This window comes from Panthera leo, chromosome B4, assembly GCF_018350215.1.
Source record: "Panthera leo isolate Ple1 chromosome B4, P.leo_Ple1_pat1.1, whole genome shotgun sequence".
Lineage (NCBI taxonomy): Eukaryota > Metazoa > Chordata > Mammalia > Carnivora > Felidae > Panthera > Panthera leo.
The window spans coordinates 140,717,924-140,735,254 of NC_056685.1; the positions used below are offsets into that span (position 1 = coordinate 140,717,924).

Consider the following 17,331-nt stretch of genomic DNA (forward strand, 5'->3'; position numbering starts at 1 on the left):
CATACAGTCTCGCAAATAGCCGCGTATGTAATTTACACACCTAATTCCCACGTTCGTCTCATCAGGCGGCTTGGCTGTTCCTCATGGGAACAGATTCCTAGCAGGTGCCTCATAGGGGCCCCTGGGGGAAATATTCCGGGTGTCCCTGCTTGTTGTGCTGTACGTGAACGTTGGCTGTTCTTTCATTGAAATATACTTGACACACAACATTGTGTAAATTTAAGATACACAACCCGTCGATCTGACACATTTATACATTACAATGTGGCTGATGTGTCCACCGCACCTCTACCGGGTCACATAATTATCTTTACTTTTTTGAGTTTGGGATAATTAAGATCCAGTCCCTTAGCAAGTCTGATGACTGGAATACAATATTGTGGTAATATTCACTGCACCGTGCGTTAGGGTTTGACCGTCCTTCTGGTGGAAAATGTTGAAAAGTCTGATCTAATATGCTTTTCTTTCCACTGTAAGTTGTCTGCTCTTTTTGCCTACCTGCCCAAAAGATTTCTCTCTTTTTATGATCCAGTAAGTTTACCAGAATACGTTTTGGTGTTAGATATTCAGAATCCATATTCTTGGGTTCATGGTTTGCCTTTTCAATAGCTAGTTTCAAGAAAAATTTTTTTTGAAATCTTCCGGGAAGTGTAGTTCTTAGTATCTGTTCTGTGGCCTTGGTTTGCTTCTTCAGAAAGAAGAAATGCACATCAGCTGTATTTTGGACATTCTCTGCCAACCTACGACACATACCATCTATTCACACATCATTTTAACCTCTCTTTCAGTTCTTTATTTTTGTAAATTTCCCCTTTTCACCTTGTATCCCTTCTGGGTGTTTAGTATCGGGTCTGTTCACGCAGGTTCTTCTACTGTAAGTCTTCATTTCTAAAATTATTTTTCCTTTATTTCTCATTCTGTGTGCTGTCACCTCGCTTCCGAGAATTTCTAATTTTGAAATAAAAGTTTACAGTTCGCGTGCCTTTCTGGTGCACCTCCATTATCTGTTGGGACGTTGTTACATTCCTTATACCCTTTTATGTCACCGTGAGGGGTCTGGCCTCTGTCCCTGACACCAGTTTTCCTGAGTTTCCCGCAGGAGGCGCAGCTCCGGCCACACAGCGCCCTCTCCTGTCGTGTTGGTGCAGCGTTTGGAAGCGGGGTGACGGTTTTCCCCCGCCCCCCGCCCGGTCCACGTCCTCTGCGGTCCTCGCTCTGTTCGGCCTCAAGCTCCCCGGTGTGGGGCCGTCTCACGAGGGGTCCTGGCACTGGGGGGGGCGCCGACAGCCGGCTCCCGCCGCGGGTCTGGGGGCGGGGGGTGGGGGGGGGAAACAGGTGAGCCTTCCCGCTCCCGCCGCGGGTCTGGGGGCCGGGGTGGGGGGCAGGTGCGCCTTCCCGCGGGGGGTCATCAATGGCTGGGACCCCCTGCCCCCCCCACCCCCGCCATCGGGGGCGCAGCCGCAGATAAGCCAGCTCACCCGGGGCCACGCCCCCGTGTCACCCCCACCGCCCAGTTTGCACCTGCGGGTTCAGGGACGCGGGCGCGCACCGCCACCGCATCTCGCGGCACAGGTGAGGAAAGAAAGGAACGAGGGAGACTCGCTCGTCTCGTCGGGAACCAGCTGGGATCAGAGGCAGCCACCCCCTCCCCCCGCTGGAAAAGCGGACCCCGCGTGGGCGCAGTAAGCGCACAACCTGAGCGGTAAGTGGTCGGGCCGCTGATGGAGCCCCGGCGGCAAACAGACCCCAGGGAATTAAAGAGCTAAAGGAAAACGACACTTTTAAACCCTTAGAAACACAGCAAAGCAGGAAACCGGGAGACGGTGTCACCACCTCAGGACCGGGAAGAATTTCTTGCAAGATCCCCCCAGATCCACAAAACCCATTAAGAGGAGACTGGTAAACGAGACCGCATCAAACTGGAAAACTCGTCCGCGGCCTTACGGGTCAAAGGGAAACGGGGAAGCGCTCTGGTGGGAGGGGCACCCCAGGGACACGCGGGACCTCACCCATGCGGCCAAGGCCGTGACTGACAACGAAGCTATATTTAAATGGGGGCCATTTTGCACTGGACAAAACTGGACAAGTTGACAAGAGGAAATGGAGGTTTCCAGATACTCCTGCTGGGGCGGCAACTCGCGTGGCCCCTTTGGAAGGTGGCCTCGTCCAACGAAGCAGGAAGGGGCGACTTGTGTCTGCAGGCACACCGCTGTCGTGAGCTGGGGGCCTTGCCCACGTGCGCCAGGTGGTGGGCAGGGACATCCGGGGGACGCTCTGTCCTGTGAGGCAGGCAGGGAAGGCCCGTGCAGAGCAGGAAGGCCTCCCTGCTCTGGCCCCTGGGAGGGGACAGGGGACCCTGGTGACCTGGGTGGATGAGGGCCGGAAAGGCAGCCAGTCCCCCTCTGCCTGAGATGTACTCACGGTTCACTCGGTTCTTGCAGGCGAAGCCCTGAGGACAGAACGAGAGAGGGTGACAGGTCAGCCCGGCCGCTTGCTGTCCCGCCCCCTGAACCCAGCCCCGAAGGGCCAGGAGAGTCACCCGGCCCCTCGCTCTCTGCAGGGGCCTGGGGGTGCCACAGTCCCCCATTCCTCCTCCGTGTCCACGTGTTCTGGCTCCGCAGAAGCCCAGCCCAAGGCCTCGCATTCAGTGGTCAGTCAGGAAACTGTGGGGCCCGGACCCGACAGACCGGCCCCGAGCCAACTACTTCCCAACTTCTGCTGCTGGTGCCGGAAGCTCCCCAGTTCGTTCTTTTTTTTATTATTAAAAATTTTAATGTTTATTTTTGAGAGAGACAGAGACCCCTCCCCCCTCCCCCCTCCCCAGTTCGTTCTTTTTTTTATTATTAAAAATTTTAATGTTTATTTTTGAGACAGAGACCGAATGCGAGTGGGGGAGGGGCAGAGAGGGAGGGAGACACAGAATCCGAAGCAGGCTCCAGGCTCCCAGCTGTCAGCGCAGAGCCCGACGCAGAGCCTGACACGGGACTCGACGTGGGGCTCGAACTCACGAGCTGTGAGATCATGACCTGGGCTGAAGTCAGATGCTCAACCGATTGAGCCACCCAGGCATCCCTACCCCCCAGTTCATTCTTCAGGCGAACCTTGGTTGAGTACCTCCTAGGCACTGATTAGGTGCTGGGGTTCGTGAATGAAAGAAAATGGGGAAGCACCCTGCCTTCGAGGAGCCCGCATTCTGAGGCCGGGGACACAACCCAGACTGTGAGACATCGGCAAACTACACTTTAGGTTAGATGTTGAGGAAGGGTGTGGGGGACCCCAGAGGAATCAGGAAATCTGCAGGCGTGCTCAGGGCCTCGTGGGCCTCGGGAATACGCCGAGCAAGGGCCGCTGAGAGCACGTGAACACTCCCCGTCCAGGCTGGCCTCCCCCCTCCGCGGCTCCTACCCCCACCAGACCGCTGCCTGACGGAGGGGCCCGTGAACAGGGGGTGTCTGAACTGGGCACCGGATTCACGCGGGGCCCGTGGGGGGAGGTGGCTGGACGTCCAGGCTGCGGACCTCACTGTGACGGGTGGGCCGTGACGCCCCAGGGCGGAGCTGGGGAGAGTGCCGGCGGGGGTGCGGCGGGGTGGCTGGGGCCCCGGGGCGCCGCGCTGCGCGGGGCCTGTGCGCCACGGCCCCCACACGTGGCAGCGAGGAGCGGCGGCCCTCTGCTCCCTTCCGGGAGAGCTGACCTTCCGCGGACCCAGGAAGCACGGACAGCTGGGGGGCTCAGGACGGAGCCCCGGCACTTGCCTCTGGTAGCACAGGTGGGGAAATGGAGACTACAAGCCACGCCCAGTCCTGCCCCTTGGATCCGTGGAGACGCGGCTACTGGCGGCTGCATCGCCCGCTCCGCCCCCAGTCCAAATACACTTTCTAGCTTGGGACAGTGCTAGATGTACAGGAAAGCTGTGAAGGTGGCCCCAACAGTTTGCCCCTGATATCAATATCCTCCGCCACGATGGTGCATTTGTAAAAGCCAGGGAGTCGGCTCAACTCGTTTTCCACCAACACCTGTTTTCTGTGTGATGCTGTACTCGGCCTTCCCCGCCCTTCTTCACCCTGCTGTCACCACCCCCATTTTCTGGCCACCGTTATCTCCCTGGAGGCTGCTGATGTGTCCCCCCACCCCCAATCTCCAGTTCCCCCAAAACCTGCCAAGGTCAGAGGAGCAGACCAGACTGGATGCCTTGACCCCGGCAGCCCTGCCCATGGCCCCCTGGTGAGGAGCAGAACCCCGACGGCCGGACCCCAAGGGCACTGACCCAGGGGGTGGCAAGAGGGCTCTGCTCAGATGGAAAGGCTGAGCCAACCGGGGTGCTCTCTCCAGAATGGGACGGAGTGGTCCCCGGGGCACGGCAGCCCAGGAGAGGGAGGGTAGGAGTGGGCCCTGGAGATGGGACAAGGGAGAGCAGGAGCAGGGCCCCATCTGCAGCCCCAGGGGGATGAGGGAGGGGCAGTGGCTTGGGCCCTTGGCCACCCTCGCTGCCTGCCTCAGCCTCAGATGCTGGGAATCTCTCCTTGGCATGCACGGTCTTACCTGTGACCTGAGCCTAAAACCGCCCCCCACCCCTACCCCGGAGCTCCAAGAGGGAGAGGGGCCCGGGTGTTGCCCCAGAGGTGGAATGCCTGTGTCCTGGCCATTGGGCACCTCCTGCCCTCTGGGGACTGCCTGTTTGCCCCTGTGTCTTAAACAACATCCCCCCACCCTCCCCACCCCACCCCCACTTCCCCGCTGGTGGCTGCCGTCTGCCGGTGGGCCCTTCAGCGCCCAGACCCTCTCCCCTCTGAGACACAGAAAGAGGGACGAGCAGGGACAAAGGTCAGGCCAGAAAAGCACCTGTGGGCAATGCGGCCCAGGGTCGCTGGTGTACCAGGAACTCCAGTGGGGCAGGGAGTGGGGCGTGGGGGGGGGGTTGCTGGCTGAGAGCCCCAGGGCCCTGCCGTGGGTGGGGTGGGGACGGAGAAGTAGCCGCGCCCCAACCTCCCCGGGGTTTTCCGTCGGACTTCTCGGGGCTTCCCTGGCCAGGCTGGGGGCTGTCTGCACGCAGGGACCCTCCCTCCAGGAGCATGTCTTTGGGGCGGGATCTGCGTCTCTCCCCTCCCCCCAAGCTGCCCCCACCGGCCCCGAGCTCCAGCCCCAGCCGGAGGACAGGACCTTGTCCTGGGTTCCACCGGCCCCGGCGGGTCTGCTCTGCGCAGCCCACGGTGCCGTGACCCCAAGCACCAGGGCGCATTCAGCACCGATGCCCCTGCCCCGCGCCGCGGGCATCGCTGGCTCTGGGGTCCTCTGCTTCTGTCCCCCCAGCTCTCGAAGTCAGCTCAGCAAGGACGGTTTTCACGGAACGCTTCCCGAGGCCCCGGAACAGTCTTCCCGTGGGAACTTGTGGGCTGGAAGGGTCTGGGCGCAGGCGCAGGGGTCGCCAGAGGCTGCCCCCCTCTCCCTGCTCGCCTCCTTTCTCGAGCAAACCCCTCCTCTGAGCCCGCTGCGGGCCCCTCCCCCACCACTCACCTGCCCCCTCACCCCCTCTTCCCCCAACCCCGCCCCCATCCGGGCACCCAGGTGGCCGCGGGGCCTGGCTGAGTGCGCAGTGACCCCCTTTCCCCGCGCTGCGTACCCTGCCCCCTCCGGGCCCCCGCTCTCCCCTTACCCCTCCTCCCTTTTTCTCCAGGATTTTTTCTCCTCTCACAGCCGCTGGGTCGAAGGGGCTAAGTCCTACCCCATCCTGTCCCCATGTGGGACCTGGCTGGGGCCCAGCGCGGCCTCCACTCACACCCAGCTGCCCTCACCCTCAGCTCTCCATGTCTGATGGCAAAACCAAGGTTCCTTCCCCGAAACCTGCCCCCCTCCCCCGGGCCTCCCACTTCAGGAAACATCTCCAGCAGCCAAGAAGCTGAAGTCGGGTTCTAGGGTCCACTTTGATGTCACCTTGTGCACGGGATCCTCCCCCCCCCCTCACCAAGCCAGCTCCCTGTGGGTGGGGCCCAGACCACCATCCCCCCCACCTGGGCCCAGCTGTCTCCTCTGCACCCACCGGTCCCACCAGCAGCCAGAGGGAGACTGTCCTGGGCACTCACGGGTCCCTGCACCTCGGATCTGAGCCCGGTGCCCCTGCCTGGCCCCCTGCTCTCCCCCCCCCACCCCACAAGCCCCTCGCTGAGCTCCCCGGATCCTCTGCTGGATACACTCCCAGGGCTTGTGAGGCTGCTGTTCCTCCCAGAAGAGGGAACTCGTCCTCAAGTGCCTCCAGGGTGGCCTGGGCACCGCCCCTGGAGGCCACCCCAGTCCTCTTCACAGTCAGCACCACCGACATCTTCTGTTGTGCGCTGTACCAGTTAGAACACAAATCCCCAAGGTCACAGGGCACGCAGTGGGCCCTCAGACTTCCCTCCGCCCCATGTTCATGTCCTTTCTGTGCGCATGTCCCTGCTGCATCGCCCACTGTTCCCACGACACCTTCTAGGCTGCGTCCCCACCGCGCCGAGACCAGTGGTGGGCCCGGGGGCACCGCCTGGGTCACGGTGCTGCTGAACGCCTCCCTCAGGTAAGGCTGAGTCAGCTGGCCCATGCGAAAGTCCCGGGCCGCCACGGCCGCCACCCTTCCTGAGCTGCATCATTGCCCCGCGGCTCCCTCCGGTCCAGGGGGGCACACTCCCGCAGCCTTCCCTGAGCGGGCTGTGCGCGCAAGCCCCGCACCGTGGATGCCGAAACATGCTTTGCCGAGGCCACGGGAGGCTCCTGGCAGAGGGACGGCTCGCAGGTGCGCCAGCCTGCCCCCACCCCGGGGCTCTCAGCAAACGTTTCCTAGGGCAGCGCTGCAGGCTGGGCCCGGCACCCCGCAGGGGCTCCCAGGCCCCCCTCGGCCCCCTCATCGCCCAGGGCCTCCCGCGCCCCTTGCCTGCCGCCCGTGTTCGTGTGGGGGTGCCGGGCCAGTGCCCCCCTGTGGAGGAACCGACGCCCTCGCACCGCACCGGAGAGCAGGGGAGGCCACCTGACCATGCACAGCATGGGGGGGGGGGGGGCCGGGGCTCACCTGAGAACAGGAGAGGCCACATTCTGCAATCTGGGGGATGGCCAGGCTCTGGTAAGTGCTCCAGGTCAGGGCCAGGAGCGCCACAGCGTGCCCAGCGGGCATCCGGCCCGAGTGACAGCTGCCAGGGAGCACGGTGTGCGCGCGCATGGGGCGAGCCTGCGGGAGGTCCTGTGAAGCTGCCGCTTGCCTGTGCAGCCTGCACTCCAGCCCCAGAGACAAACGGGAGAGTCTTGAGTGAGTTTGCTCCCTGGGGCAGACACTCCCCATCCTGGTGGAAAGGAGCCCAAGTGGGCTGGCTGAAACCACAGCCCCATAGCTTCCTGCCAGGTCCTGGCTCAGGCTGTGGGGCCTTCGGACTCTGGCCAGAGGCCCACGCAGTTTTAGGGTGCCAAAGGAGGCATCTGGAACCTCGAGTCTTTGGGGTTTCAGGTTACTGGGTGCCCCTCGGGGCTAGTCTCTGGATCAGGGCTGGCTGTGGGCCCATGGGGTTGGGGAGCTGTCCCCCGTGCCCCGTGGCTCCTGGGTGTACCCCCATTTCTCAGGCACTCATCTTGACGGTGGGGGATGGATGGGGGGCCGATGGCCGCGGTTGTTACGCTTGGCTGGGTCTTCCCAGGTGCCAAGAGCCAACCGTGCAGGAGAACTCTCTCCCGGAGCGGGACCTGGGACCCCACGCCACTTCCAGGGCGTCACCCCTCAGACGCGAGAGGCTGCGCCCTCCGCTGAGCCCTCAGCCCAGAGGACGACACCCGGGGCCTGGCTTCTGCTCAGGAATCACCCTGTGCCTTTTTTTCTCATCGGAATCCTTCTGTGTGTGGACGTTTCCAGGCAGAAGCTCACGGCACCTAGTTTGCTCCAGCCTTCGTTCAGGGCAGCAGGAAGGAAAGAACGGAGGCATGGCTCTGGGACCCCTGTGTCTCCTCCCCGCCTGGGCAGGCCCAGACTCCGTGTCCGGGCTCCTTCCTGCATCTGGTGGGCAGGCGTGAGCGTCTCCGGCCCTGGGGGGGCATCATGCTCCGAGTGGGGGCACGTGAAGCGATAGACGGCTGGGGATCTGCCTGGAACCCCAACAGGGCACCCCAGGTTTGGAGGGGAGCTGACTCTGAGTGGCACCATCCCCAGGCTGGACGCCCTGCACGGGTGGGCCCCTGGGACGGTGCAGCTGCACTGGCCCACGTGCCCCATGAAGTGGACCCAGGATGAAGGAGCCTCGGCCCCAAGGATAGCACCTGCCAATGAACATCGCCCAAGGCCGTGGTCCCTGCCCTCCTGCAACCCTGGCCCAGTCTCCAGAGCCCACAACGCAGCCTCCCTCCATGCTGGGCCGGGGCCTCACCTCTGCCCCACCTGGTTTATAGCATGCACGGGTTGGGACTTCCGTGGTCCCTGCTGGGCTGGGCACCCCACCGCACGCTGCTGGTGAGGCAGAGCGAACGGAGAAGGGGCTCCTATCCTATCGTGTGCTCCCCTGTGGCCACGATGCCCAGGAGAGGGAGAGCCCGACGCCAGCCACTGTGCTGAGTAGCAGAGTGGCAGCAGGCTGGCATGTCTGGGGGTCACCGAGGAAGGCCAGGCATTGGTCTTCCCACTGTCCCTGGTCTAGCCCGCCTCCGGCACCTTCGGCCTCTGGGTCAGCCAGATGGGGTGAGTCAGAAGAAAATGTGCTTCCCCAAGGGGCTCACGCTGCGTGGACTCAAGTGGGAACTGGGGTACCACGTGACTTCAAGGGCACAGGCTTTCCTCCAGCGAGGCCATATGGCCACTCAGGCCCCAAGTCCCTGCTCTGTGGCTGCCCCAGGATGGGCCCACCTGCTAGGTGACCACGTGGCACCCTGAATGCGCCATCCCAGTGCCAAAGGGATGCAGGTGACCAGAAGTGGATGGAGGGTCCAACCAACCACATGCCATCACGGTCGGGGGTGGGGGTGTGGAGAAGCATGGTGGGGATCCCCCCCTCCATCCCCCCCACTCCCCCCTCCCCCCCAACCCCCCACTCCCTCTCCCCTCCCCCCTCCATCCCCCTCCCCCCCACTCCCCCACTCCCTCCCCCCTCCCCCCCACTCCCCCACTCCCTCCCCCCTTCCCCCCCCCCTCCTGTCTTGGGGGGAAGGGCAGGCTATGGACTCTCTCTGTGTCCACAAAGTGCTGATCCTGGTTCTTCCTCACAAGCCCCACTGTTGCATGTAGCCTTGGGGGGCTGAGACACCCAGCCTGAGCCCAGAGAGGATGCAGGGGCCCACCCTCCTAGGAGCTTCTGTAGCCGGAGTGGCCCCCTGATGACCAGATGGCCCAGAAGTCCAACTGTGGTTGTACCTGAGGGTTCTGACCCAGGGAGGGCACCCCCTTCACGCCAGGTTGGTGCAAAGAGCCTGGACCAGCACAGCGAGATTTTTGTTGAATAAATGAGTGAATAAATAACGCCTTCCCTGAGACCTCCGGCTGGGACACGGGGGGGGGGGGGGGGGGGGGGAGGCGGGGGTGGGGTGCCTTCCAGCAAGGAGGAGCTCCAGAGGAGGGGGCTCCTTGGAGGAGCCCGGGACGCCAGGGGGCTGTTTGTGTTCCTCTGCCCAGGGCGGCGCGGGGCGTCCTCCTCTGGCGGAGGAGGGGTACGTGGGTGTATGGATGTGGGGCGCAGGCGCCGCGGTGGGGTGGGGGTCCGTAAGAAATACCATGCTGAAGTCGCACAATTTCGCTAAAATAGCTCCGTATACAAGGTCTCACATCTATGTGTCGGTTTCCAGAAAAACCAGCCACACTCTAGGGGCCGCGGGGCCAGGGCGCGTCTGTCCCATCCCAGTCCTCGGCGTCCTGGTCCTCGGCGTCACGGGGTCGACGCGCCGCCGCCCCGCCCGCCGCCCAAGGGCACGAAGGAGGCGCCCTGCAGGACCGCGGCGCAGAAGGAGCGGCAGCGCTTGCAGGGCCGGGCGGGCGGCAGCGAGCCGCGGCACACGAGGCAGGGCGCTGGGAGGTCCCGGGGCAGCCCTTGGGGAGAGAGAGAGGCCCTGAGACCGCGCCCACCTGCCCCGGCCACGCCCGCTCGCCGCCGGCCACGCCCACCCGCCCCGGCCACGCCCGCCCGCCGCCGACCACGCCCGCCCGCCGAGCCCCAGGCCCTACGGCCGGAAGTCAGGCCCACCACCCCGGCGCAGGCCCGCTGGCCCCAGAGACCTGTTGCCCTAAGACCACGCCCTGGCCACACTCGCTGGTTGCTGACGCTGCTCCCTAGGGCGCGCCTACCTCATGGCCACCCCGGGCAAGGCCAGGGTCTAGTCCAGTCCCAGCCGGCTCCCAAGTCCACCCACTTCCACAGAGACCCCAGCCTTCTTTCCCGGGCTTTCAGAAAACCCCAGACTTACACTCAAGGCCAAGGGGGCCGTGTCCAGGGGCATCCCTGGAGTGAAGGCTGTGGGGACTGGGGATTGTCCCCTTTGCCCTGCTCATCTGCCCTCACAACCCTCTGCCTGTTCTCCCCTCCCGAGGGGTGGGTGGCCCTAGCCAGGTAGACTAGGCGCCCCCTCAGCGGCCCTGGCCCTCCACCTGTAGGGAGGCAAGCGGAGGGCTTGCTGTAGAGGTCATGAGCACATTTAAAGTCCGTGGAGCCCACAGCCCCATTATCACCCATGACCCTGCTCCCCATAGCCAGCCTTGGTGTCCGCCCCTTGGAGCAGGGCCCAGGAGCACGTGCCTAGTGCCCCCAGAATGTCCCGCAGCCCTTGCTTAGGAGGCCAGGGAGGAGCCTGCTTGCGAAGGGTGGAGGTTCCCGGGCCATGTGGGCATGGAGGGGGCCGCGGGAACCCCAGACCTCTGGCCCTCTTCCCCCGAACTCTCCCACTGGTGCCTGAAGAGGGGCCACTGTCTCCGGCTTGTCCTCTAGCCTCCTTAGTCCCCCCAGCCCTCCTCACCACAGGCTGTGCCCAGAAGGACCCAGCTCCACTCGCCCTGGCAGGTCTGAGCTCAGACCCTGTCCCCTCTGGGCCTGGACCAAGATGGGCTGTGGGCATGCAATTGGGTGTCAAGAGGTGAGGGCCGGGTGGCAGCCACCCTTGCCCACTGCCAGTGGCTCTGGGTCAGGACCCGGAGCCCCGGGCAGCCCAGTGGCTGGAGGGGCTCCGATGGGAGGCTGGGATGTTGGGGCCGGGGGCTGCCAGAGCTGACAGATGAGGCCTGGTCTCAGTGCTGCTGTTCTGCCCACTGGCTGCCTGGGGGTGGGGGCACTGGCCCCCCGGGGGAGCCGTCCACCTCACAGGCAGGCTGGTCTCTGTGCTGGCCCCCGCCCCCCGGACACCAGTGCGCTGGCCCAGGAGGTGGTGACCTTGTCGGGTGAGGGTGCTGTGGCCAGCAGGGCCGCGGACGGTGGCCCGGCAGCGTCCGTGACAGGTGAGGGTGGGCAGGCTGGCCGTCTGGAGAGGTCATCCCCCTGTGCTGAAGCTGCTGCTTCAGGATAACCACACAGCTACTCTGACACCCCAGGATGGGGGAGGCCAGCAGGCAAGTGACATCGTGTGCCCTTCGTGGGGGGGGGGGGCAGTCAAGGTCTCCAAGAAGCTGAAACCTTGGCCAGGCTCCCTCTGCCTTTGTCCTCCGGGCCTCCAGCCTTTGATCCGAGGTTGCCCCCAGGGGTCTGGCTGGCCCTCTTTAGGGCGTGGGGTGGGCCTGGGCCAAGCTCCTTCCGTTCCCCCGCTGTGCTGAGGCCCAGTCAGCCTTTGGGCTGCCCGTAGCCCAGAAACCCAGCTGGCAAGCGTGCAGGGGCAGGGCAGGGCTCCCCAGGCTTTCCTGGCCTGGGGGCCAGGGGACTCCCCAGCCAGCAGCCGCCCAGCCCAGGAGTGCCACGGGCCTGGACGCCACGCCTATCAGAGTCACCCACCACCAATGGCCGGTGCTGAGTCACTCCTCCGGGGGTCTGGGCGGGGTGTGTGGGAGCAGGGCCACCCAGCCCCTATGCAAAGCAGCCGACGGCTTCCTGGAGCCTCGAGCAGATACTGAGCCAGAGCCCGGGAACGATGCCACCCTGAGGGGCTGGGACAAGCCTGTCCCACAGGACACGCCAGGGCCTGCGTGGGGCACGAGGGTGTGAGAGGCGGGGGTGCAGGCAGGCACATTGGCCAAGGACAGCAGCTCTGCCCACCAACGCACCCCAGGGCCAAACAGAGCCCGCCCTGGGGCCAGAAGGGACAGAGGCCAGGCCAGCTTCAAGCCAAGGAGGACGGGGCCAGGGACTGGTAGCCAGAGGTGGGTGGAGGGAGTGGGATTTGGAAGGAGAGGCCTTGACCCTGAGCCCTGGGCCCGGCTGGGGGGAGGGCTAAGGAGCAGGACAGGCGCGCCTCAGGCATCTTGCGGGTGTGAAAGGGAAGGTGGGGGGCGCTGGATGGGGGTGCACTCAGGAACGGGTGGTCTGGGGTCCAGACCACCCTTGCGGTGGAAACCACCGGACCCGGGGCATAAAATATGAAAAGCATTTTCTTAAAAGCAACAAAACATTGGCAAAAAGCAAGGAATTCTCTGAACAAGGCTGCGGGCAGGTGGGCCTTTCTCTGGGGCTTTGCCAGCCAGGGTCATCAGGAGCCCAAGGTTCCAAGGCCTCATGGGGTGTGGAGGACAGAAGAGGGGTGAGAGACACCCACCCTAGGTGCAAAGGTGAACGAACATATCCCGCCCTGCCCTGCCCTGCGCCCCGGGGACTTTGAGAGTGCCACGTGGTGCTGAGCAGTGCCGTGGAAATCCCAGAGGAAACGGACCCTGAGCTAGCCTCTGAACAGATTCTCATGACAACTTCTTGTCCCTGGGCTGGGGTGAGGGTCCCAGAGCATCAGGCTTTGGACTTGAAACGAGCGGCCTTCCTGGGGGCAGCGGGGGCACCAGTCCCCAATCCCCACAAGTAATTTATTTTAAGAAAATGAGACATTTGTAATAAAATGTGAGCGAGCCTCAGGAAGCGTATGAGAGCCTGACCCCAAACTTCAAGTGTGAGAATTACGGGCCATCAGCCGACAGGCTGCGAGCTACATGCTTTTGGGTGGGTTCGGGGCTCACCGGCAGGGAAAGGAGCCACAAATATATGACCAAATAGCTTTATCAGAAAGCAGAACTTCTCAAAAGTGAAGCTATAAGGTAACTAAAATTAGAATTTCTGGGGCGGGATCACAGAGTACCAGACACTGATGAGACATGTCGGGAGACCGCTCCAGAGACCAAACAAGCGAGGGACGGGAGGTCTGGAGGTCGGCGAGCCACAGGGCTTCACAAACACCATGGAGCCACCAGGGAAGGAGGCAATGGCTTCGGAGTTTCCCGTAACTGATTAGGGCACCAGTATGCAGATTAAGGAAGTTCCAGTTACGAGGATAAAAAAGGACAACACAGCTGGACGCAGCGGGCGGGCGGAACGGAGGGCTCTCCTGGGGAGGAAGGCAGCCGCCAGGCCCGGGGAGCGAGCGAGGGTGGGGGGACCCCACGGCAGAGGAGGAGCCGTCTCGGGAGCGCCGGCCAGAAAGACCTCTGCAGCCCCAAAAGGAGGGTGCGCGTGCCGCCCCCAGGCCCCGCCCGAGGGACATTCTAGAGCTGACTTGAGCAGAGTCCATGTTGAAAGTCTGAGACGCGTGGAGGCATGAAGGGCGGGAGGAATGTAGGTGGGTAGGTACAGAAAGACACAGACGGTGTAAGCAGTGATAAGAACAACACCCAGTGGGATTAAAATAAAGACAGGATTAAACTGTAAGACGACAGCTGCAAGAAACCAGGGGTGTGGCACCTGCCGGGCTGGAGGGTCACCGTTTGGGCTGGGCGGGGGTAGAGGACGATTTTCTTAACTTCAGACTCTGGTAACTAGTAATTCGAGGCAGCCCCCGAAAGAGCAGAAATAGAGCGGATCACCTCCAAACTGGAAGAAGGAACAGCTAAAGAAAAAAACAATCCAAGCAGGTAAGTGACGTTGTCGGCCTCCAGGTTCCTGCCTGCTGTGCCCTCGGACCAGCAGGACGCCGTCACTTTGCACTCCCTACGGCCTGCTCTCCCAGCTCACCCATTCTGGAGGAAGCTTGCCGCCGTGTTCGGAGGCCCCGTGGCAAGGCGCTGAGGCCCCCAGCCGCGTGAGTGGGCCTTCGTGGAGGTGGGCCCGGCCTCCGTCAAGCCTGCAGATACAGCCCCCGCCAGCATCTGATCCCGTGAGAGAGACTGGGGAGCCAGCCCTGCACAGTTAGGCCACCCTTGGATTCCTGACCCCCAGAAACTCACGGGATAGTGTTTGTTGCTTTAACTTTTTAAAAAACGTTTGTTTATTTTGAGAGAGAGAGAGCAGGTGGGGGAGGGGTAGAGAGAGAGAGGGAGAGAGAGGCTCCCAAGCAGGCTCCCCACTGTCAGCGAAGAGCCCGACGAGGCTCGATCCCGTGAACTGTGAGATCACGACCCGAGCCGAAACCAAGAGTCAGACACTCAACCACTTAACCGACTGAGCCCCCCAGGGGCCCTGTTGCTTAACTTCTGGATTAGTCTGTTATGCAATAATAGATTACTACAGAATATACAGGTACTCGTGTGTAAATGATCACAGAAAACGTCAATATTAAATGCATCACTTAAAAGAGTGTTGTCGATATCTGGATTAAAAAAATCAAATTTTAGGGGCGCCTGGGTGGCTCAGTAGATTAAGCATCCGACTTCAGCTCAGGTATTGATCTTGCCGTTCCCGAGTTCAAGCCCCGCCTCAGGCTCTATGCTGACAGCTCAGAGCCTGGAGCCTGTTTCAGATTCTGTGTCTCCCTCTCTCTCTGCCCTTTTGCCACTCACAGTCGGTCTCTCTCAAAAGTAAACATTAAAAAAAATTAAGAAGTCAAATTTTATGTAGAGAAATAGGTAAAATATAAGGTTAGAGAATGGTTGAAAGGAAGAGATACACCAGGCAAATTCTAACCAAAATAAAATCAATCACAGTCCAAAAAATATAAACCAAAAGTGGACAGAATTATGAGAGACAGATACGTTCCCCAAAATTCTTATTGTACTTTGCTTAGCAGTTGATAGAAAAAGCAGACCAAAAAAAAAAAACAAACAAAAAAACCAAACAAACAGAAAAACAACTCGGTTAATAATACAAAAGATTTGAACAACACAATGAATAAACCTGATCCCACTTTACCCGACAATTGCAGGGTTCACATTATTTTTGAGCACTGAGCAGCACTGACAAAAAATGACCACACAAAGCAACTTACCACAAATGCCCGAGTATTGTAGTGAGACAGACCATAGTCTCTGGTCAAGATACAGTTACGCTAACAAGAAAACAAAAGCTAACTATAAAACCAGATGCTAACACATTGATGGGAAACCAATTTCTAAATTATGAAGGATTAAAGAAATAATTGTAATGGAGATCAGAAAATACTGAACCAAACAGTACAAAAAATACTATATTCAAAAATTTTCAGATGCAGTTACAGTAGAAAATAAAGAGAAACAGATTCTTAAATGCATGTATTGAAAACAAACATTGAAAATTAATGAGCCACCTGTCCAGCTAAAGTTACTAAAAGAACAAATCGGATAGTAAAGGTAAAAACAAAAGTAAGCAAAATGGGAAATACAAAGTTGAACAAAACACCGGTTCTCTGAAAAAGCCGAGTGAAAGCTGACAAAACCCTGGCCAATGAGGGCAGGGGCGGGTAACCAGTGTCAGGAACAAAGGTGGCAGTGGCATCATCCCGCTATAGACAGGAAGGGCTGGGAAGGGGGAAGGTTTGTTTCACATTCCTGGATCCATCAGTGCCATTTGCCACATCAGCAGAATACTAAGATCGTCTCAACAGAAGCAGGGAGATCACCTGATACATTCTGTGTCATTCATGAGGGAAGGGAGGGAGAAAGGGAGGAGGGAGGAAGGAGGGAGGGAGGGAGGGAGGGAGGAAGGAGGGAGGGAGGAAAGGAGGAAGGAAGGGAGGGAGAAAGGGAGGAAGGAAGGGAGGAAGGAAGGAAAGGAAGGAAGGGGGAAGGAAGAAAGAAGGGAAGGAAGGGGGAAGGGAGGGAGGAAGGAAGGAAAGGAAGGAAGGGAGGGAGGAAGGAAGGGAGGGAGGGAAGGAAGGGAGAGAGAAAGGAAGGGGGAAGGAAGAAGGAAGGAAGGAAGGAAGGAAGGAAGGAAGGAAGGAAGGAAAGGAAGAAGGAAGGGAAGGAAGGAGGGAGGGAGTAAGGAAGGAAGGAAGGGAGGAAGGAAGGAAAGGAAGGAAGGGGGAAGGAAGAAAGAAGGGAAGGAAGGGGGAAGGAAAGGAAAGAAGGGGGAAGGAAGAAAGAAGGGAAGGAAGGGGGAAGGGAGGGAGGAAGGAAGGAAAGGAAGGAAGGGAGGGAGGAAGGAAGGAAGGAAAGGAAGGAAGGGAGGGAGGAAGGAAGGGAGGAAAAAGGGAGGGAGGGAGGGAAGGAAGGGAGAGAGAAAGGAAGGGGGAAGGAAGAAGGAAGGAAGGGAAGGAAGGAAGGAAGGAAGAAGGAAGGGAAGGAAGAAGGAAGGGAAGGAAGGGGGAAGGAAGGAGGGAAGGAGGGAGGGAGGAGGGAAGGAGGGAGGGAGGGAGGAAGGAATGAAGGAAGAAAAGGAGGAAGGGAGGAAGGAAGGGAGGGAGGAAGGAAGGGAGGAAGGAAGGGAGGGAGGAAGGGAGGGAGGAAGAAGGGAGGGAGGGAAGGAAGGAAGGGAGAGAGAAAGGAAGGAGGAAGGAAAGGAAGGAAGGAAGGAAGGAAGGAAGGAAGGAAGGAAAGGAAGAAGGAAGGGAAGGAAGGAGGGAGGGAGTAAGGAAGGAAGAAGGAAGGAAGGGAAGGAAGGAAGGAAGGAAAGGAAAGGAAGAAGGAAGGGAAGGAAGGAGGGAGGGAGTAAGGAAGGAAGAAGGAAGGGAAGGAAGGAGGGAGGGAGGGAGGGAGTAAGGAAGGAAGAAGGAAGGAAAGGAAGGAAGGGGGGAAGGGAGGAAGGAGGGAGGGAGGGAGGAAGCCAAGAGGGAGGGCGGGGGCAGGATGGAGGAAGGAGGGGAAGACCACTCAGCAAACAAGGGGGTGGCGGGAGCCGCGTCTGACTGACGTGACGAGGTGTGCATGGAGACTCCGCGGCTGGCCCCCGGGTGGGTTCGTGCCCACTCTCACTACCGGAGGTTCTCAGTGCAACGAGGCAAGAACGAGAAACAAAGGCCTAAAGACGAGAAAGGAAGACACGGGGTGATGTGGTTCTGTGGAAAATCCAAAGGCATCTACAAACTACTAGAACCAAGAAGTGAATTTACCAGCACTTTGGGCTATAGTGTCGATGTACAAAAAACAATGGAATATTCTAT

The 17,331-nt window shown here is 60.5% G+C and overlaps 1 protein-coding gene across 7 annotated transcripts in view; it reads right to left on the minus strand.

The window, feature by feature from the left end:
• Positions 1–2,026: 2,026 nt before the first annotated feature.
• The window catches only part of TTLL8 (tubulin tyrosine ligase like 8), a 66,984-nt gene continuing 51,679 nt past the window's right edge, over positions 2,027–17,331 (minus strand). For 3 of the 7 annotated variants that reach the window (XM_042948165.1, XM_042948167.1, XM_042948163.1), the window contains 2 exons: positions 2,422–2,449; positions 2,027–2,336 (listed from right to left, as the gene is read on the minus strand). In XM_042948165.1, the coding sequence (XP_042804099.1) occupies positions 2,048–2,336; positions 2,422–2,449 (317 nt within the window). In that variant the 3' untranslated portion in view covers positions 2,027–2,047. Of the gene's footprint in view, positions 2,337–2,421; positions 2,450–9,745; positions 10,019–13,677; positions 13,930–16,990; positions 17,190–17,331 lie in introns of those variants that run through there. The other 4 variants (XM_042948164.1, XM_042948168.1, XM_042948170.1 and 1 more) reach the window with 4 other exon arrangements.